Source organism: Papio anubis, chromosome 15, assembly GCF_008728515.1.
Source record: "Papio anubis isolate 15944 chromosome 15, Panubis1.0, whole genome shotgun sequence".
In the NCBI taxonomy this organism is placed as follows: domain Eukaryota; kingdom Metazoa; phylum Chordata; class Mammalia; order Primates; family Cercopithecidae; genus Papio; species Papio anubis.
In genome coordinates, this window is record NC_044990.1 from 4219878 (window position 1) to 4242039 (window position 22162).

General features: G+C 47.7%; 1 protein-coding gene across 1 annotated transcript in view; it reads left to right on the forward strand.

The window, feature by feature from the left end:
• Positions 1 to 21257, forward strand: part of LOC101018431 (potassium-transporting ATPase alpha chain 2) — a 32370-nt gene extending 11113 nt beyond the window's left edge. The window contains 13 exon segments of the mRNA XM_031655768.1: positions 1782 to 1916; positions 5965 to 6160; positions 8180 to 8355; positions 9354 to 9490; positions 13733 to 13883; positions 14453 to 14621; positions 14709 to 14863; positions 16613 to 16736; positions 16943 to 17088; positions 17714 to 17847; positions 18037 to 18138; positions 18572 to 18663; positions 18748 to 21257. Coding sequence (XP_031511628.1) covers positions 1782 to 1916; positions 5965 to 6160; positions 8180 to 8355; positions 9354 to 9490; positions 13733 to 13883; positions 14453 to 14621; positions 14709 to 14863; positions 16613 to 16736; positions 16943 to 17088; positions 17714 to 17847; positions 18037 to 18138; positions 18572 to 18663; positions 18748 to 18776 — 1746 coding nt within the window. The 3' untranslated portion in view covers positions 18777 to 21257.
• Positions 21258 to 22162: the final 905 nt, after the last annotated feature.

Genomic DNA, 22162 nt, shown 5'->3' on the forward strand with positions numbered 1-22162 from the left:
TTTCATCTCTCCAGTTGCATAAAGTTTGTCCAGTGCTTGCAAGAGCAAGCTGGACTTACAAGACATACAGAAAGTTTTCTTCATGCACACTAGCTTTGAGAATACAAAGATGCTTAAAAGGTTTCAGAATATTGCTTTAGGGTCTTTAGAAAATTCTGGAAATGAATGCACCTCTAAGTTACTTTCTTGACTTTTCTGCCAGCTAAGTGGATGTAATCAAAGTTCCTTTTAATATACATGCCATTCATGGAAATTTAAAATGTGATTGGATAAAAATAGAAGGACTCCTGTTAACTAGAATATGGCTGCAGACAAAGCTCTAGGGGTCCTGGAATATCGGAACATACAAAAAACTCTCCCCCTCCTGCCCTCTCCTCCTTCCCTTTCTCCCTTTTCCTCTCCATCTCGATGAGTCACTGAATCTCTGTTCTCCTGGCTTTTCTATTTGCCATCTGTTTCCTTCCCTGACTCTTTTTCTTTCTTATTTTTTTGTTTGTTTGTTTGCTTTTCTCTCTGTCAGGCAGTTCATTAATGCTCTTTTTGGCCAATTGCTTCTTTGTCAATATCTTCCAAATCTTTTTTTTTTTTTTTTTTTTGAGATGGAGTCTCGCTCTGTGGCCCAGGCTGGAGTGCAGTGGCCGGATCTCAGCTCACTGCAAGCTCCGCCTCCCAGGTTTACGCCATTCTCCTGCCTCAGCCTCCCGAGTAGCTGGGACGAGAGGCACCTGCCACCTCACCCGGCTAGTTTTTTGTATTTTTTAGTAGAGACGGGGTTTCACCGTGTTAGCCAGGATGGTCTCGATCTCCTGACCTTGTGATCCGCCCATCTCGGCCTCCCAAAGTGCTGGGATTACAGGCTTGAGCCACTGCGCCCTGCCATTCCAAATCTTTATGTCCAGTTCTAATTTCTTACCTCAGCTCCAACCTGGATCTCTGGCTGGCTGTGTGCTTCCACTAGGAAGCTGCACAAATCATGCTCGTTTACTTCCACCCGTACCCAGCCTAGCTGCACATCAGTGCCTTGCCCTAATTTTCTAATTTTCTATGCTACAACCATTCTATTTGTCATTGGGCCAGAACATTTGGAACTCATCTTTGACTTTATCCTTTCCTTATATCCAGTGAGTCACCAAGTTCTATCATTCTTGCTTCAAAATATACGTAACTTTACCTTTTATCAGCAGTACCTTGCATCTAAATAGCTGTATCAACCTCTTAATTGATTGAAATTAAGCCTCCTTGATTCCAGTTTATCCCTCCTGGAGTCTTTCTCAAATGCCACTAATTTTCCCTAAATGGTGCTTTTTATATTCACTTAACTTTGTTCAAAATCTTTCTGTACTTCCCTGTGCTCTGCTTCTCAAGTCTAGACCTCAGGCTACCCTTCAGGGCCCACCAGGTCTTTCCCCGCCCTCCACATCTAATGAACGCTCACAGAGGAGCCTGCACCTCACGTCCCTCCACCTGCGTCCTGGTTTCTAGAAGGCTTTCTTCTCTGTGTATTGGTAACCCACCTGTCTGTCAAGATCTAGTTCGTAGCTGCTTGTTTCCACGAAATCTTCAGTCCTCACAGAGATCCAGCTTCTCCAAACATCCCTAATGCCAGTAGGTGGCACCATTGTTTACACGTGTACCACTGTCTTGTGGCCCTCCCTGATCACGTGATACTGTCTCTCCAACTAGATGGTAATGGGATCAGGAGGTGTGTTTTGGGTCCTGTGCTGAGGGCATGTTGGTTCATTAAATATGTGCTGCAAATATTTTTCTTCTTTGATTCCCAGAAAGCTGTGATTGGAGATGCCTCAGAAACTGCTCTTTTAAAATTCTCAGAGGTCATTTTGGGTGATGTGATGGAAATTAGAAAAAGAAACCGCAAAGTAGCTGAAATCCCTTTTAACTCTACTAATAAATTTCAGGTGAGTTTTTCCTCACACCTGGTAATCTCTGTTACTGGCAGCATGACCTTTCTACTTGCATGTATCCTTTGCTTACCTCATATTTTGAAGGATACCTGACTTCAAAGACAGCCGTCAGGGATACAGCACCCGGGCATCTGGTCCCCTAGGTCAAGCTACTTGCTGGCCTCCTTCCTAGCCCTGAAACAGGGCAGAAAAAGAAAGAAAGGCAAGGACGTCATCAGGACTTGGCTGCTTCTATGAATGAGCCATCTCTGTTACAGGCACACACACACACACACACACGCACACTCACACGACCACTAGCAGGTACCTTCTGCCGCGAGGAGCGGCAGCCACACTCCAAAGCATGAATGCCAGGTGGGCAGCGGGGAGGCGGAACACCCGCTCCTCACACCTCTAGTGCATCAGGCCCTTGACCTACATGGCCTCGTTCCATGTTGGCATCCGGCCTGTGAGGTAGGACTGACGAATCCTGACTCATAGAGGAGGAAGCAGGCCCTTAAAAAGTGTTGAGAGGCCAGAATTGCACAGCACCCGGTGTTCCCAAGGCTGACACCAAGTCCACGATTCTCCCACCATCACACAGACGGAGTGTGGCACAGTTCAGGCCATGGGAGCAAGCCCTGCCCTTTGGGAGACCACTGAGCGGCCCCTCAGCTGCCAGCCCCGTCGCTCTCCGGGGCCATCCCCTGTGCTGTGGGTGGGGGTCTCCTTTGCGTCCCCTGCTCAGGTAGAAGATGACCATCCTTGCTTGGTTATCTCAGCATGCGGGGCTGACCAACAGTCAGCTGTCACAGCCTCCCCATGTTAACACAAATGACAGTTGGGAGCCCCAGGTCCCCATGCAGATGGGATTTTCCACAGAGCCCATGCTGAAAGCAGGATCTGGACTTGAGCTTTGCACAATAGTCAAGTATAGAAATAGAATAACCACAACTGTATGTGTGGAGATTTCTGTTGATTATCCACCCATCTTAGTTCGGATGGAATTTAGGGTTAAAGAAGAACTCTTTTTTTTTTTTTTTTTTTTGAGAAGGAGTTTCTCTTCTCAAAAAGAGACTCTTGTCACCCAGGTTGGAGTGCAGTGGTGTGATATCGGCTCACTGAAACCTCCACCTCCCAGGTATAAGCAATTCTCCTGCCTCGGCCTCCTGAGTAGATGGGATTACAGGCATGCACCCCCTTGCCCAGCTAATTTTTTGTATTTTTAGTAGAGACAGAGTTTCACCATGCTGGCCGGGCTGGTCTCTGACACCCTGACCTCAGGTGATCCATCCACCTTGGTTGGCCTCCCAGAGTGCTGGGATTACAGGTGTGAGCCACCAAGCCCAGCCTAGAGAAGAACTCTTGTGTTGTGAACGTCTTCTTTGTGGATAGTGAGCCAACAAAGAATCACAGTTAGCTAAATAGACAACTAACCAGAAACGTATAATGTAAAATACTCGAGCCAAGAAATCACATCTCTTATGTAAAATGTAAGTAAAAATAGAGGGGGTAACGGTCCTAAAAGACTGTTTTAGGACGACTATTATTATACTAGCAATGCTAGTAATAATAGGAGCTGTTCTGTGCTAATTTCCACACGTATTAAATCATTCATTCTCACGACGATGCTGTGGGGTGGGTAGAGGATGAGGAGGTTGAGGTGCTGCGCATCCGTGCATAGTGTGAAGATGGGGTTCGATGATGCCTCCATCAGCAGCAGGACTCGGAACCCTGCTGAAGCTCCGTCAGGGAGAAAAAGCAGGTTCCATGAGGCCTCGTGTACAAGTTGGAGGAGAAAGTGGCTACATAGAGTGGGACTAGAAAGGGGACAGGGGCCTGTTTGAGTCCCTGCTGAAGAGGTTGAAGGTGCTGTCTGGATGCTGTTAGGGTCATTTTATGTCTACACATGAGCAGTGCTCAGCCTCACCTGGACTTCACATGTCATGGCCTTGGAAGGAGACCTCTCTGCTGGAAGGAAAGAAAATGGAAAGCCTACATCTTATTGATTAGAATAGTGATCAATAGTGTGCTGCTCCAAACACACTGGTCCGTTAAGACATTTAAAACGTTTATGGCAAATTGGAAAATGTTTTTAAAAGTTTTATATAACGATGAATGTATTTAATTTAAAAGATTATCCTTTGTAGCCTCCATGATTAAGCGCAGGGACTCTGAAGCCTGCTAGCCTGGGCTCAAATCCCAGCTCAGCCACCAGATAGCCACCTATTGCTCAGTGACCTTGAGTGAAGCATTGAACCTCTGTGCCTCAGTTTCCTCCTTTGTAAAAGGGAATAATAATAGTACCCATGGCCTTAAAGTTGTTTTGAGGACAAGTGAGTCGATGTGGACAGCACTTAGAACAGTGCCTGGCACGTGGTACACACCAGAAAAGTGTTTTATATTATCCCTATGTTTTAAATGTAAAAAGCCTTATCTTGGCCGGGTACAGTGGCTCACACCTGTAATCACAGCACTTTGGGAGACCGAGGAAGGCAGATTGCTTGAGCCCAGGAGTTCAGGAGCAGCCTAGGCAAAATACCAAGACCTTATCTCTACAAAAAAACAAAAAACGAAATTAACTGGGCATGGTGGCACATGCCTGTAGTCCGAGCTACTTGGGAGGCTGAGGTGGGAGGATTGCTTGAACCTGGGAGGTCGAGGCTGCAGTGAATTGTGATCTCCTCACTGCACTCCAGCCTGGGTGACAGAGCCCCGTCTCAAAAAACAAAAAACAAACAAACAAAAAAATGAAGAGAGAGAAAAGGCCGATGTTTTAGAAAGCGATAGTGATAATAGACGGGAGGATTTTTGTTTAGTTTGGGTTTTGTTGGTTGGTTGGTTTTCTCAATGTCTTTACTTGATCATTAAGAAAAGAAGTTGGCCGGGCGAGTGGCTCAAGCCTGTAATCCCAGCACTTTGGGAGGCCGAGACGGGCGGATCACGAGGTCAGGAGATCGAGACCGTCCTGGCTAACACGGTGAAACCCCGTCTCTACTAAAAATAATACAAAAAAATTAGCCGGGCGTGGTGGCGGCGCCTGTGGTCCCAGCTACTCGGGAGGCGGAGGCAGGAGAATGGCGGGAACCCGGGGGGCGGAGCTTGCAGGGAGCCAAGATGGCGCCGCTCACTCCAGCCTGGGCCACATCGCGAGACTCTGCCTCAAAAAAAAAAAAAAAGAAAAGAAAAGAAAAGAAGGAGCAGCAGCTGGTAACCCTATTTGCCCTATGCTGCTTCTTTTTGTACGCATCTTTGCACTTACCTTTGAACCCAAAAGTCTATGAAATACTGATTTGTAAAGAACTGTTAGACCCAAAATTGGAACACTTTTCTTTGCGATATATTTTCTCCCAAACACTCCAGCTTCCTGAGATTCCTCTTGAGTGCTTAGAAGAGTAAGGGCTAGATAAGCGTTAGTCCTTTTATTCTTGTATATCGATTTTTTTGCATATCTTATTAGGATGGATCTAGAAGTAGAACTGCTGGGTCAAGAGCATTCCTATTAAAATGGAGACTTCTGTGACTCGGCTGTCTTCCTCAAACACTATACGTGGAAGTGGCCACTTCCTCACACCGCCATTTTCTATGACATCCAAGCAGGAAAACTGGGCGGACAATGAGGTGAAGAGGTGCAGGAATCCTGCCGCCTCCTGCCCTCCTGAGCTCAGAGTAGTTTGGGTCTGAAAGATGGCTGCTCCCCACAGAGAGGTAGAGGAGGTGAGATGCAGAGACTCGCAGCCCCCTAACTCTCACGGGCACCCTGGGAGATCTTGTTCAAGGCACGAGATTTCACACGCTGACGGCCACATCTAGCCTGCCTAAAGCAGCCAGTTTTGCCTGAAAGATGAGCTTCACTTATTGCAGATTCCAACCCAGGGTGCCCCACTCTGGGCTGTGGCCAAGTCTAGAGCTCTTCGTCTTACTTGGCCACAGAAAGAAAAAGGGTGGAACATGCAGAGGATGCCATTGTTCCTCCTCCTCCTTTACATTTAATGGACCAGTAGAGAAGAAGGAATGCGTTTCACCTGTCTGTAAGTAACACGCTCTGTTCATTCCTTCCCAGCTCTCCATCCACGAGACGGATGACCCCCACGACAAGCGCTTCCTCATGGTGATGAAGGGGGCCCCTGAGCGCATCCTAGAGAAATGCAGCACCATCATGATCAATGGCGAGGAGCACCCACTGTGATGACAGCACCAAGCCAGGGCCTGCCAGGTGGCCTGCATGGAGCTGGGAAAAATGGACGAGCGAGTGCTGTGTGACAGCACCAAGCAGGGTGAGGTGGCCTGCAGGATGGGAAAAAGGAGAGGATGCTGTGTGACAGCACCAAGCAGGGTGAGGTGGCCTCCAGAGAGGCAAGCTCAGGGAAGACTTTATGGAAGGAGTTAAATTTCAAACTGGGCCTTAAGTGGCTGTAGTTGAGGGGAGATGGGGAAAGTTTCCAGGGCCCAGGGAACAGCATAGGCCAAGCACAGAGGCAGAATGGCGTGGGGCACAGGGGGTGCTGCCAGCAGGTGAGATGGCACCGTCACGGAAACAGGGCTCAAGGACTAGATTGGAGATGATGAGGTGGAGGTCTTGAACATGTGGGTGAGGAGCCAGGTTTCGTCCTGCAGTCAGTGGAGAGCACCGAGGGCTGTGCCACCAGAGTGAGCTGGGCAGTAACGGGCTGGGGAAGACTTTGTGGAAGGAGTTAAATTTCTTTTAGGAGGCAGTTGCCCTTGTTCAGGCAAAAGGGATGGGAATTTGATCAGGGTGATGGGAATGGGAAGGAGAGATCAGGGGCAAGAGAGTTCGTAGAGGTAGAATTGGTAAGACTTAGAACCAATTAGAGGAGGATAGTCAGTTTAAAAATGATTAAGCTTCCCATTTAGCGACTAGGAAGAGAGGGATGCCAGTGATGCAGACAAAGTGTCAGGAGGGAAGAAACCTTAGAAATGCAACCACGGGGGGAGGACCCAATGGGGGTGCCTGTAGTGTTGTCAAAGGGGACAGCACCCGGGCTGGTGGAATGGTGCCCCATCAGGACCACAGAATGAGAATTCAAGGAAACAGAAGTGTATGGTTGATGATCCAGCTCATTAAACACCATGGAAGTCCTCAGCAATATAGATGCAATCTGTGGAATGTGTGTTTCTAGAGGCTACTGGAGTTGGCAAAGCAGATAAAGTAACCCACAGCACCGGGTACTCTACATGGGACTGATGCCCACTTGTGTTTGACCTCTCAAAGCCTGCTCCACTGACGTTTGCAAAGCAGTGGGCCAGGCTGAAAATAAACTGGATGTGAAAGCTGATCACACGATCTTGGAGGTCCCACCAGACACAAGAGTCCCTTCCACCTCAGCCCATGAGAGGCTGATGCCTTCTGAGAAAAGGGTGGCTCAGCCCCATTCCTGCTGGCCTTTCTTTTGGGCTTATCTTGATCTAACACTGAACTTTGTGCCCCTCCCCTGAAGCCCCTTGTTTCTTCACATGCTGTTTTCTCTGCTGAAAATGGCCTTCCTACCTCCACCCTCCCTTTTTACCCTAGAAATCATCTGTGCCCCTCTCAAGGTTCAGCTTGCATGTGACCTCCTCGGGGAAGTCTATCCTGACCCTCCAGGGGTCAGGATGCAGCTAAAGTGTGTCTCTGCCCTGAGACGGGCCCTGTGCTCGATCCCTTTAACTCTGTGCCCTACTAAGCTTCAGAAGTGGAGACTGTGTACGCCCGAGAACTTGGCAATATAGCAAGATATATTTCTTTCTTTTTTTTTTTGAGACGGAGTCTCGCTCTGCCGCCCAGGCTGGAGTGCAGTGGCCGGATCTCAGCTCACTGCAAGCTCCGCCTCCCGGGTTCACGCCATTCTCCTGCTTCAGCCTCCCGAGTAGCTGGGACTATAGGTGCCCGCCACCTCGCCCGGCTAGTTTTTTGTATTTTTTAGTAGAGACGGGGTTTCACCGTGTTAGCCAGGATGGTCTTGATCTCCTGACCTCGTGATCCGCCCGTCTCGGCCTCCCAAAGTGCTGGGATTACAGGCTTGAGCCACCGCGCCCGGCCAGCAAGATATATTTCTAGAACACAGAGTCTAATGAGCACACAGTGAATTATATTTGGATAAAATATGTCTTTCCTAAAGAAATGCATTATGGAGTTGAAGAAATTAAACAATTCTGGCTTATTCTAATGTATTCGTAAAACAGTAGAGGACCGAGGTGTATCGGCATGTTCCTCTCTTATTGTTTTTTTTGATTTCCTATTCCAGTTTCACTGACTCCCTAATTCATCCATATTACAGGTTTCTGTCATCTCTACCTGCCAGCACACGAGTTTCCAGAAACCTACAAATTTGACACAGACGCTATGAACTTTCCGACCTCCAACCTCTGTTTCGTGGGACTCTTGTCAATGATCGATCCACCTCGGTCCACTGTGCCAGATGCAGTAACCAAATGCCGGAGTGCAGGGATCAAGGTGGGAGTTATTTTCCTGACTCTAGAAGCTCTCTATGTCGTGTTCCTTTCTAATAATGTTTTTCATAGGAGACGGTCAGTATTTAGGTGTCTTCAAGTAAATATCAAATTCCTATTTTTATTTCTAGTTTCACTGTGCTAAAGTTACTGAAACTGTCCCACAAAAACAACATGATTGTGTCTATGTGGAATGAACCACATACACAGTAAGTGCAATGAGAAGAATCTCCTAGTGCTTTGAAGTGACCATATCTCGCCCTAGTCCATGGTAGATACTGAAAGGCTTTATTGGCTGGGCGCAGTGGCTCACACCTGTAATCCCAGCACTTTAGGAGACCGAGGCAGGCAGATCACCTGAGGGCAGGAGTTCAAGACCAGCCATGGCTAACATGGTGAAACCCCGTTTCTACTAAAAATACAAAAAATTAGCCAGGCGTGGTGGCGCACACCTGTAATCCCAGCTACTGGGGAGACGGAGGCAGGAGAATCGCTTGAACCCAGGAGGCGGAGGTTGCAGTGAGCTGAGATCATGCCATTGCACTCCAGCTTGGGCAACAAGAGTGAAACTCTTGTCTCAAAAAAAAAAAAAAAAGAAAGAAAGAAAGAAAGAAAGAAAGAAAAAAGGCTTTATTACCCAATCTTGAGGCTCAGTCCCCATAATCCATGTTCATCATTACTATGTTAATATTAAGACTGTTGAAGCAACATGGGGCTGCCCCCAAGTAGACACTCACCAGCCCTTTCACAAATAAAGTGGCATCAAAGGGGAAGGGTTTCCTTTCGTGTCAGAGGAGGAAGTGTGTGAAGTTTAGGGGCAAGGGTAGACCCAATGGGATTAGTGTTTCCTCCAAAGACAGTTGTCTCGTAGGTCCAGAGCTGCCGCTGTAATCACCAGCCACATTCTCCCAGGGCGCTATGGAGTAGGCAATACTGAGCCATCCCCTCTTTGACCGGCCGAGTTCTTCATTATCCATGGGCCTTCTCGTTGGTGTGCTCTAGGTTATTATGGTTACTGGCGATCATCCCATCACAGCCAAAGCGATCGCCAAGAGTGTGGGGATCATTTCAGCCAACAGTGAAACAGTGGAAGACATTGCACGTCGCCTCAGCATTGCTGTGGAGCAAGTTAACAAATGGTAAGCACAGGAGCTGCATAGCAAAAATTCCAGCTCGTACCCATGGGGCCCCACTGGCTCTAAAGAGCTGCACTACTTGGAACAAATCAGCTTTTTGCTCTGAGAGGTAGGCTGGTTTGAGCTATAATTTGCATATCCATGTATTCACTCTAATTTCACTGAGCAGCTAATATGTGCCAGGCACAGTGTTGATACTATGAAATGACCCTTTATGTGTTCCTTGTTTGAAATTTCAAAATCCAGTGTGCTCTGGGCACAAAACCTACTGTGCCCAACTTAGAATGAGAAAAACTGAAACAAAGGGTTTATGTGAAATTACTTGCCATAGATGCAGTTGCATAATTCGGAGTCGTAAGAACCCTGTGGGTTGTTTCACGCACCCCACCTTGGTAAGCATCTTGGGTATTTATCCACCCAGTTTCATAACGTGTAAACACACCCTTCTTTTTTATTTGGTAATAAATAGAATGGAAGCTTCTTAAGGCAAGTTTTATTTCCTTGTTTCCCCTAATTCTTTTAATCATGTTTATCCTTAGGTCTTTTAATCATGTTCATCCAACTGTTCATTCACTCGTGTATTTATTCTTTCAATAATTATTTATTGTGTGCCAACTACATACCAGACAAGACCTGGAACTACCATAGCAAACTGAACAATACTACCCACACCCTTGGGGATCTTTCCGTCGAGCCAAGGAGACAGAAACAAAGCTAATAATGATGTGGTCAGTGTAATGAAGGAGGCACACAGGGCTAGGGAGCTGGGCATGCGGGAGAGTGGCCTGGGCTGTGCCTGGTCTCCATGAGTCAAAGACTCCAAATTCTCAGGTTGAGAAGAAATGTTCATTAGCTGGTTTATACTTTAACGCATGCGGGAGACGAAGGAAAGACCAATGCACCTCTTCAGTTTCCCCAAGCACTGAGGTCTTTTAGGGACACACGGCTGTCAGGTCATAACAAATTACCAAGCCAAACAACTAACCAGGGCTCCCGCCTCTGGGCACAGCAACAGCACCTGAAGTCTAAGAGTCTTGCAATGCCCTTTAGTCTACATAACGTCCCTCTGTGAAAACAAATTTGGGGCTTGTTTATTTGTTTGGCTTTGTAAGATACTTGGATATTTTTTTCACTTTAGAATTTTAAACAAATTTTTTTTTTTTTTTTAGACAGAGTCTCTGTCCGTCACCCAGGCTGGAGTACAGTGGTGTGATCTCAGCTCACTGCAGTCTCCACCTCCTGGGTTCAAGCGATTCTCCTGCCTCAGCCTCCTGAGCAGCTGGGATTACAGGCGCCCACCACCATGCCTAGCTAATTTTGTATTTTTAGTAGAGACAGGGCTTTGCCATGTTGGCCAGGCTGTTCTTGAACTCCTGACCTTAAGTGATCCACCCACCTTAGCCTCCCAAAGTGCTGGGATTACAGGCGTGAGCCACCACGCCCGGCCTAAAAGAATTTTTTTTTTTTTTTTTGAGATGGAGTCTCCCTGTGTCGCCCAGGCTGGAGTGCAGTGGCTGGATCTCAGCTCACTGCAAGCTCCGCCTCCCGGGTTTACGCCATTCTCCTGCCTCAGCCTCTCGAGTAGCTGGGACTACAGGCACTCACCACCTCGCCCGGCTGGTTTTTTGTATTTTTTAGTAGAGACGGGGTTTCACCGTATTAGCCAGGATGGTCTCGATCTCCTGACCTCATGATCCGCCCGTCTCGGCCTCCCAAGAATTTTTTTAAGAGTGGTCAAGCACAGTAGTGAGAAGAGGGGAAAGAGTAGAAGAGTTTGATCTGTAACTGACTGTGAACGATCAGTTGAGATAATTCACTACTACCTTCAGACCAGCTGAGTCTTTTTTTAGATACAAGGTCTCCTGTCAGATCACCCAGGCTGGAGTGCAATGGTGTGATCATAGCTCACTGCAGCTTCGACCTCCTGGGTTCAAGGGATCCTCCCCTCTCAGCCTCCCAAGTGGCTGGGACTACAGGCTTGTGCTACTGCACCCAGCTTCATTTTAGCAGATTTTTTTTTTTTTGAGATGGAGTCTTGCTCTGTCACCCAGGCTGGAGTGTGGAGGGCAGTGGTGAAATCTCTGCTCACTGCAACCTCCGCCTCCTGGGTTCAAGCAATTCTCCTGCCTCAGCCTCCTGAGTAGCTGGGACTACAGGCATGTGCCACCACACCCGCCTAATTTTTGTACTTTTAGTAGAGACAGGGTTTCACCATGTTGGCCAGGCTGATCTTTAACTCCTGACTGTAAGTGATCTGCCCACCTTGGCCTCCCAGAGTGCAGGGATTACAGGCGTGAGCCACTGCGCCTGGCCCATTGTAGCAATTTTTAATGAAAGTTTTATATAAGATACCTTATTCCTGCATCTTCTCAATTGCTTCCTTTTCATATTTGCTGTCCAGTTTTAGCCTGGTGATGGCCACATGCTGGGTGATGTGCACACAACGGTCATGCCCTTAGCCTCCTCCTATGCTCCTGTTGTGTATAAGTGGCACATTTCTTCTTATAAACCTGGACTGCTTTACCAATTTGCTGACCTGTATAGTGTCCTTGTGCAACCTCAACTTCCTCATCCTTTCGGATGTGCATGGATGGAACTGTGCTTGGAGCAGACCCCAGAGTGTGCTTCTGTCTCAGCTCTTTGGAACGAGAGAAAGATATAATCTTCCTACAAATGTGGGAAGGTGCATTGAAATGCCTTTTATGATTCTGGCCTCAGTCAAAAGTCACAAAGGGACTGAACTTCCTCTTGGCCACTGCCACTCTGCTCATGGCCACAAAGGGGAAAGTGGACTACACATTTGTGTACGAATCACCACACTGAGTGAAGCGGATGCTTTTGTGAATGTTTTCAGTTATTCACTTCATCAGCTCTAGTTTCATGACCGTATAAAAATTGCATCTTCGCAGGTGTAAGGGGAAAGGAAACATCCCTTCTTTCTTTTACTTTGATTATTTTTTACCAGCAATTAAGAAGACCTGTAGTTTGAGTCAAGGGCTAGAATTCCAATACTTAGCACCAAGAGGAAAAACAGACCTAAAATGCCCAAAACTTGCCAATTGCAAAGAAAAGGACCTGCAGTGGTTTGTACCTACAGTATTTAAGCTGAGATTTGAAGGCTGAAATGTAGTGTTAGCCACGAGAAGCTGAGGTGAGAGATGCCCATTCCTGGTCAGGGAGCGAGACCCGTGAAGGCCTTAGGGTACGGGGGATGGAGGATATCAGAACTGAGAGCATCCGGGGGCAGGAGGGAGAGCCCAAGGCGAGGTGAAGCTTGACAGCGCAGGCCCCGCCTAGGCTCGCTGGCTAAAGTTAGGGATTCCGGGATCTGCTGCAAGCGCAGTGGAAAGCCACTGAAGAGTTTTAGCAGGGGAGTGGCACAGGCAGCTCTGCATCGTCAATAGGCCCTAGAGCCTTACTTTTGTAGTCAGCAGGGAATAGTGCCGCTCAAAGACTTCAGTAAACTGCTGCCTACATAGCACATTGCACAAAGATGACACTCTGTAAATCTGAAATAAACAACAGCAAATAATTATTACCCCTTGTTTGGGCATAAAAGAATTCTAGGACCCAAAACGTATGAACAGGCAGTTTGGGGGTTTTATTTTTATTTTTGTTTTTAAGACAGGGCCTCCCTGTGTCACCCAGGTTTGAGTGTAGTGTCATGATCATGGCTTACTGCAGCCTCAACCCCCCAGGCTCAAGCAATCCTTCTGTCTTAGCCTCATGAGTAGCTGGGACCACAGGCACATGCCACTATACCTGGATAATTTTTAAAAATTATTTGTAGAGACAGGGGCTCTCACTATGTTGCCCAGGCTGGTCTTGAACTCTTGGCCTCAAGTGAGCCTCCTACTCAGCCTCCCAAAGTGCTGGGATTACAGGCATGAGCCACTGCGTTTGGCCACGAATGGGCAGCTTTTTAACTTCCTTTTACTTCTGAAGTAAAGCGTTGCTCTAGGAAGTACCACGCTCACCTGTTCTAGTAGGGATAAGGCTACCTGGTTTTTTTATTCCTATGGTTATATGATACCAAGAAATGGTGTTACATTTTAGCCTCAGTTTGCCCTCTTGAAATGGAGACTAACGTGTTCCCAGGACTCCTGTTACCTCGCTAGAGCATTAGGTATGAAGGACACTGGGTTCCAGGTCAAGTCAGAGGCTTCAGCCAGCATCCTGCCTGGACCAGTGTTGTAACCTAAGATCTGCCCTTGGGCCTCACCCAGTTTCTTCTGGCCCTTCTAGGGATGCCAAGGCTGCTGTGGTGACTGGCATGGAGCTGAAGGACATGAGCTCGGAACAGGTGGATGAGATCTTAGCCAACTATCAGGAGATTGTCTTTGCCCGGACATCCCCCCAGCAGAAGCTGATCATTGTGGAGGGCTGTCAGAGGCAGGTGGGTGGACAGCAGCATCCAGAGGACTGACAGGCCCATTACTGTCCATGGGCAAGTGCAGAGGTCCGGATCTCACATTAGACTGTGGTGCCTTTGAAACCTCAAGAGATAGTTCTTGGCTCATCCTCATCACCTGACCTTTCCACCCTCTCAGGTGGGCTGGCCCCTGTCCTCCTTTGAGACCCACACCACATGTTCCCCGAAAGGCTCACCCCAGCTCTCTGCATTTTATCATGAGAGCCCGGGGCTTCTGAGGTGAAGCATTTGCCACTGTGGTAAGTGTGAGTGAAGAAAGATTTAAAATGCAAAGATATGAAACAAAAAATGTGAAGACAGAAGATATAAAACACCTGCGCTTTCGGTTGTCCTCATTTGCACACATCTTGTTCAGCGATCCTTGTTCCTGTTTCTAAGATTTCTCATCTTTATCTTTTCCCCTAAATGGGCCCTTCACTTCAGCCATAATCGTCCTCGCAACCTCAAGAGAAAGGGTGGTCATGTTGCTGTTCCAGGCCTGCAACCCATTGGGCCTGCCCACTCCCACTTTCTCCCTGGGTCCCCCGCTGCAGGATGCCGTTGTTGCTGTGACGGGGGATGGAGTTAATGACTCTCCGGCTCTAAAGAAGGCAGACATTGGGGTTGCCATGGGGATAGCAGGTTCTGACGCAGCCAAAAACGCAGCCGACATGGTCTTGCTGGACGACAACTTTGCGTCCATCGTCACTGGGGTGGAGGAAGGTGAGTGAGTCTCAGGGCGTCTTCCCAAGGGCCAGGGTGGTCTGGGGGACTAGAAGCAAGTTCTGAAGGAGGAACCTCTCTGCCTAGGTCGCCTGATCTTTGACAACCTCAAGAAGACGATTGCTTACACCCTGACCAAGAACATTGCTGAGCTGTGCCCCTTTCTGATCTACATCATCGTCGGGCTCCCCCTGCCCATTGGAACCATCACCATTCTGTTCATTGACTTGGGGACAGACATTGTAAGTGACACTGAAGGGAACAGGGTGTGATGCCTGCCCCCGGGGAGGTCGAGTTCAGGGTCGCTACCTTCAAGGGCAGGGGACGGACTAACTCAATGCTTCTCGGCTTCCATGCGATGGGGCCTGTAGCTCTGCATTTCTCACAGGTTCTCAGGTGGTGCCCATTCTACCGGTCCACATGCCACACCTCAAAGCAAGGGTCCAGAGGCATCTGCCAAATGTTTGGAAATTAAAACCAGTGTACAGTGACTTTTTTTTTTTTCTCTTGAGACAGAGTTTCACTGTCATCGCCCAGGCTAGAGTACAGTGGTGCTATCTCGGCTCATTGCAACCTCCGCCTTCTGGGCCCAAGCAATTCTCCCACCTCAGCCTCCCAGGTAGTTGGGACTACAGGCTTGTGCCACCACACCTGGCTAATTTTTGTATTTTTAGTAGAGATGGGGTTTCCTGGCCTTAAGTGATCCACCTGTCTCAACCTCCCAAAGTGCTGGGATTACAGGCATGAGTCACTGCACCTGGCCTATAGCAAGCTTTTCAAGACATCAGTCTTCATCCTCAAAAAAAGAAAGAAAGAAAGAAAGAAATGCCATTGATCAGTTTCAGCCTGTGTGCCTCCCTTTTCTTTTGGGAAGATGAAGCTGCCACTCAATCATCCAAATAACCACTGGGGGCCCAGTGACTAAAGTGATAATGTCACAGCCACCCCTTGTTAAGTAAGAGACTCTGACATGGGAGCCCTTTACCTAAACACAGTAAGAAGTAGTGGTTATGAAGACTTTACAAAGCCTTGCCCTACAGTAATGTCACCTAAACATTCCCCTTTTCCAGTATCCATGTAAAGAAAGCCCCGTGAAAGCTGCCCAGGTCTGTGGTTTACATGGGCAAGCAGGGAAAGCAACAGACAGCAAGCTGAATTCTTAGCAGGACACTGGCCCTTCACATTGCCCCCTTCCCGTCTCTTGTTTTCTGTAACACCCAGGTAATCCCTGATTCCTAGAGAGACTGGAGACGTCTCTCCCTCTGAGGGATATTGAGGTCCCCAAAGTTGATGGGTCATTTTCCAAGCCCTTCACATTTGCCTGCCTGGCTCTGCTGCAGCGCTTCTCCAAGCCCGGTGCGGGTGTCTCCTGGGAGCTTGCTAGACATGCACACCCTGGGTACTGGTGGACACCTGCAGCCCCAGCTACTCAGGAGGCCAGTGCGGGAGGATTGCTTCAGCTCAGGAGTTAGAGTCCAGCCTGGTCAACACAAGAGAGACCTAGTCTCTTAAAAACTAAAAATTAAGAACAAATAAAATAAAAATGTTATTGCAGATAACTGGGCTAGGAATGGAAATAGGTGGTACACCCGTTGTCTAAAAGGAAAGAAAGAAATGGAAATTCTCTGGCCCCAGTCCAGTCCTCCTGAATCGGGAAGTCTGGAGGTGGGGTGCAATGATCTGTCTTTCAGCAGGTCCTCCCACGCGGAGGGAGAGGACGGCATAGAAATTCTCCCTGTAGGGGAACAGTGCTTTATAACCAGCAGTCTTCAGCACTGCCAGCACAGGGTGATAAAAAGCAGCTGATTTCTAAAGGCACTATTCTTAAATTCCCATACAGACAACACGCCCTCTACTGCCTCTAGCCTGATGGGCCAGCTCCATGCCCCCACCTCATCCAGCCAGTGCCCCACCCACCCCAGCCCCGCTCCCCTACTGTGGGTAGAGCAGAGCATCCTGGGGTTAGACCTCACCAGCCTCTTCCCCTCTAGATCCCCTCCATCGCCTTGGCATATGAGAAAGCTGAAAGTGACATCATGAACAGGAAACCTCGCCACAAGAAGAAGGACAGACTGGTGAACCAGCCGCTTGCCGTGTACTCGTACCTGCACATTGGTACGATGAGGGCACGTCTTCCCCATCACACCAGGGCCTGCCCCGAGAATTGAATTCACTGGAGTCAGGGACACAGCCAGAAAGTGTGGTTTTCCTACAAGGCCTGGGTTGGGGAGGGAGGGGAAACCAAGAGCCGACAGGGACAGGACGAGGCAGTTCCCTGAGGCCATCATAGAACCTGTGTCCTATCTCTCTTGTTCTTTCAGGCCTCATGCAAGCCCTGGGAGCTTTCCTTGTGTATTTCACTGTCTATGCACAGGAGGGCTTTCTGCCCCGCCGTCTCATTAACCTGCGGGTAGAATGGGAGAAGGACTACGTGAATGACTTGGAAGACAGTTATGGGCAGGAATGGGTAAGTGGCGGGAGCCCTGCCGCAGAGTCCACCTGATTCTCTCCATGCTGATTGCCCTGCCCAGACTTACACAGAACCTCCATGTCCCTCAACAGCCTGGGAAAGCTTTAATCAATAGGGCTCAGGGCCCCCTTACTGACACGTGTTTGGCCTTTGCCAGGTCTCAAGACGCAGCCTCCTCTCTCGGGCTAGACGCCAAGAGGTCCCTTTTTTAACTTCAGCTTTGCCATTAGTATAGAAGAGTGACCAGCCCAGCCACACCTACAGTGGGTCCAAATAAATTTACATCGTTCAGGCCGGGTGCGGTGGCTCACGCCTGTAATCTCAGCGCTTTGGGAAGCTGAGGAGGGAGAATCACTTGAGTCTAGGAGTTTGAGACCAACCTGGCCAATGAGACCCTGCCTGTATTAAAAATAATAGTAATGATAATTTTTAAAAGATTAACATTTTCCCCTACTCAGCTGGTTCAAGAAGGAAAAATGTTTCTTTCCAAACACTAGGAGGTGGTCCACTCTCAGTCTGGGTGAGGTGTGGAGACAACATGAAGCTGTAGAGAACTGCACTGCAATTTCCTAGAAGTTTTCCTTTGGGCCTCATGGTCTCTTCCTTCTCTGCCCATTCACAGACAAGGTACCAGAGGGCATACCTAGAATGGACGGGGTACACGGCTTTCTTTGTTGGCATCCTAGTCCAGCAAATAGCAGATCTGATCATCAGGAAAACGCGGAGGAATTCCATCTTCCAACAGGGTCCCTTCAGGTACTGCCTGTGCCCGGCCTCCTGGCGCAGCCCTGGGCCTGCCGTGCAAGGATGACGATGATTTGTTTTTCACAAGACCGAGTTCTGGCCACACCTGTAACCCCAGAGGCATTGACTCTTCTGGCGGCTGGGTGTACGATCATGAAGCCACAAGAATCCCAAGTCTGTCTGCTTTTGCGTGTCTTGCAGAAATAAAGTCATCTGGGTGGGGATCGCCTCACAGATCATCATTGGGCTGGTCCTCTCCTATGGCCTTGGAAGTGTCACAGCCTTGAGTTTCACCATGCTTAGGTGAGTTTACCGTCAGCAGCATGGAGGAAAGAGCCAGCCTCTGCTTTGAGCTGTCACAACCTAAATAAACCTGAGGATTCGCAGGTTTCCAGGTTCTTCCCCCAAGTCTTTTCAAAAGACGTCAAACTGATCCCATGCTCTATGAGGCCAAAGCCTTGATCTGCATTTTCCAGAAGTGGAAATGGGTTTTCTAGACCTCACCAACCCGCCTTCATCCTCATCCAACAGGTTGCTTCAAAGGCAGACATTGCTTCTGGCAGTCACAGTGCGGGTTAAACCAGGAGCTTTCCAGCTTTGTGTTGTGGGACCTCGTGGATTTGTTGTTCTTTGCAGTAAAGCAGGACAAATGAACGAGAAGCCCCATTCCCATTGGGCAGGGCTGGGCTATTCCTGTGGATGAGTCAGGGCTCACCCTCCACCCCTCTGCTTCCAGGGCTCAGTACTGGTTTGTGGCTGTGCCGCACGCCATCCTGATCTGGGTGTATGACGAGGTGCGGAAGCTGTTCATCAGGCTCTACCCTGGAAGTGAGTAGCCTATGATTTTAGAGGCTCTGTTTACCCGCTTCAACAGACTCTCCATTTCTGATGTGCTTTTTTCTACCTCTACAGGCTGGTGGGATAAGAACATGTATTATTAAGACCACCTCACTTCCTATGTCTCTCAGTGGCACGTTGGGGCGCACTTGTTTATCTTCTGACCATTTGCTGGGAGATTCCTCTGAAGGGCAGACATTGTCAAAATTCAACAAGAGGAAATTTTCATGCAGAAAGCTGTATGCAGGATACTCACTGATGTTTTGCATTTTAAAACTCAAATTGAACTCTTTATATAGGATCTTCTCTTCTATCTCCATCTCCTTGTTAAAAAAATATGTACATTTTGAGGTAATGGTACAGGGAAGAATGTGTTTATATGTATATGAAGCTCCTTGATGTTAATAGTCTTGTGTAACCCAGGCATCTACTGGGGCCTGCCTTGAGCTCTAGCTAGGATTGCTCAGAACTCCTTTCCACACCCTATTAAAGGCCCCATGACCTCCCTAAGATTTCTGCGAATTCCCCCAAGAAGGTGTGTTTTCATGGTCTCCTTGCTCAAAAAAGGCCAACTCACCCAAGGGTCTGCAGGAGATGGAAGTGGCGGCAGGTTTACGTCACAGCCGCAAGCATGACCTCAGCTTTGACTCGTTTGACTCTGAGACGTCCTTCTTGAAGGCCCTTGCCACCTGGCTGTGACAGTTTCCCTGGCCATGTCACCCCGTCCCACCTCTGGTCACCTCTCCCGCCCTTTAGACCCATGTCGCCCTCCACCCCTACGTCAGCTCCTCCAAAACAGCTCCCAGTTCATTTTGCATATCCTAACTCCAAATGCTCAGCTAATCCGAGGGGGCGTTCTTCACCAGGATTCAACCCTAGCAGAGAGCTGTTGTGGTTTCGATAGTAATATTTCTTGTAAATCAGTTGCCAGGTGCTCTCCAGCAATAACGTTTTGTCAGTCATGTTTCATGTTTTAACTTAGGTATATTCATGTGTGACACACCCGTGTTGACAGGCCCGGAAAGGTTTCATTTTTAAGTAAAAGATGTTTTATAAACCCAGGTTTAATTATTGTGGTGTTCTAATTGATTCACATTTTTCTAGAATGAAGAGTATAGGACAAAAAATAATAAGATACGATTTCTTATTTTCTTTTCCTTGCTCCTTCTGGTCATTTTACTTATCTGTGGAAGATCTGGAAATGTAGGATTTTTCTTTTGAACTCTTCCTCATGGACCCAGGGCTCCCGCCGGGGCCTCTGATGTGCCCACGATTCTTGGTCGGACGCCTGTGGGAGGGCCCGTCTTTCCGCAGCAGCACTCGAGAGAAGGGTTCCACAGCCTTTCCATCAACTGCACACCTCGCACTGACTGATTTGACAGAACCTGAGAATTATGTTTGGTTAAACTTTCCTCATCCAGTGGCCTGCCCCGTCACCTCTCTCGATTATAGTCTTTCACTCGGGGGCATCTGGAGCTGATGGCTCTCAGGTGGCATCTCTGGGACAGGAAAAGGCAGCCCTAGAGTCACCATGCTCTTGGGGTCACATGTAGGAGCAGGAAAGAGGGAAGGAGACTATCCTTGTAACTTTATGTATGTAGATTCCAATGTGTATTGTGTGCAGCCATGTAAGCTAAAATAATGTTGCTGTCCTCTGGAGATCTGTCATCTATGTTCAGCCACAATTATCATGGGACTAATCTATCAGTAGTTCCAATGAACTGGAAACGCTTCCCAGAATGGTTTGGGCAGTGTGGTCATGGCTTTCTCATTCCAGTCTCAACAAGGCAGCCTATGCTTTCTAGATTTCAGCTAAGAATAACTTGACCTTACTTACTCTTTCCTGACAGGCTACCCGAGTGCTCATGGCTGCAACGCTTGGCAGCTCTTGGTCCTGCCAATGCCAGCAGGACAAGGCCATCAATTTAGCACAAAGCTGCAAGGTTTAACTTGGGGTTGGATTGGGGTTGAACGGAGTTGACTTGGAATTAGAAGCCTCTTCATAGCAGGAACTGTGTATGAAATAATGTTCATATTTGTGCTTATTTACTCTTGCAAAAGGTGACACTCAAATAAACAAATAACTAACTTAAGAAATCCCGGAAGAGACACTACTATATCGAGTAACTTTCTTAAGTTGGAGACAGAAAAAGGCAATAAAATCCCATTTCAGAGGATGTTTTTGGAGGGACTATTTAATTGACCAACTGAAGCCTAGATAGCTTTTATTATAGGAAAAAAGTGATGTCAATTTAAATCTAATTGATGTGGTAGAGTATCTCAGAGACATAAACATGAGGCTGAATTCCTAGAGTCTTTGTTTTTTAAAACAATCTATTTTATTCTGATTATAAAATTGCAGCTCTAAATGAGCTATTTTCTTAAATAAAACATTTAGAATAAATGAGATTAAAAAGTAAATTAAAATCACTCTGAATCTCACTATGTAGTCATATGCCTAAATGAAAGAGTAATTATTTCTTTGGAGCTTTTCCATGCATATATTTATTTTTAGGTAAAATTAAATGAAGTTTTCAATTCTGCCTTTTTTATTTAACATCAAAAACCTGGGGTTAATGACTGCACAGTATTCTAGATTGAGAGTGCTTTCGCTGACTCTACCTGCACTGTGAGATAGCTCGTTAATTTCCTGCTAGGCATCCTTCTCAAAAAGGCTGCATCATATTCTCAATATTGTACCACACATCTCCGTTTTATACAAGATTCCTCAAATTGGAATTAAGGCATTCAGAACATTGTGAAGGCTCTGGCTACGCACTGCCTAATTTATCTTTAGATTAGCTGTATCAGTTTACACCCCACCCCCAGCAGTAGAAATAGAATATTTATCTGGCCTATCATTAAGCTATGAACTCTCAGTCAACCATAGAGCTTTTTATAATTCAACAAAGATGTAGGAAGTGCTCCTGTATGGCTCTAGAACACAGCCCAGAACAAGACAGATCATGCAGCCAGGACACCAGTAGAGGGGTGAAAAGAAAATACAAATTGTAATAAGGTCTTGAAAAGGCATAATGGGGCTTAGAAAACCAGGTGATAGGATTGAGGGTGGTCAGCTAAGTCCTTTTAAATAGGGTAGTCAGCAAAGTCCTTTTTGTTGTTGTTGAGACAGAGTCTCGCATTGTCGCCCAGGCTGGAGTGCAGTGGCACAATCTTGGCTCACTGCAACCTCTGCCTCCTGGATTCAAGTGATTCTCCAGCCTTGGCCTCCCCAGTAGCTGGGACTACAGGCACCCACCACCGCACCTGGCTAATTTTTGTATTTTTAGTAGAGACAGGGTTTCACCATGTTAGCCAGGCTGGTCTTGAACTCCTGACCTCAGGTGACCCGTACACCTCGGCCTTCCAAAGTGCTGAGATTACAGGCGTGAGCCACCATGCCCGGCACAGCAAAGTCCTTTTTGAGGAGATGAATGCAAAGAAGCAGACAGAATGACAGGAAAAGGGAACGGCATGAGCAAAAGCTCTG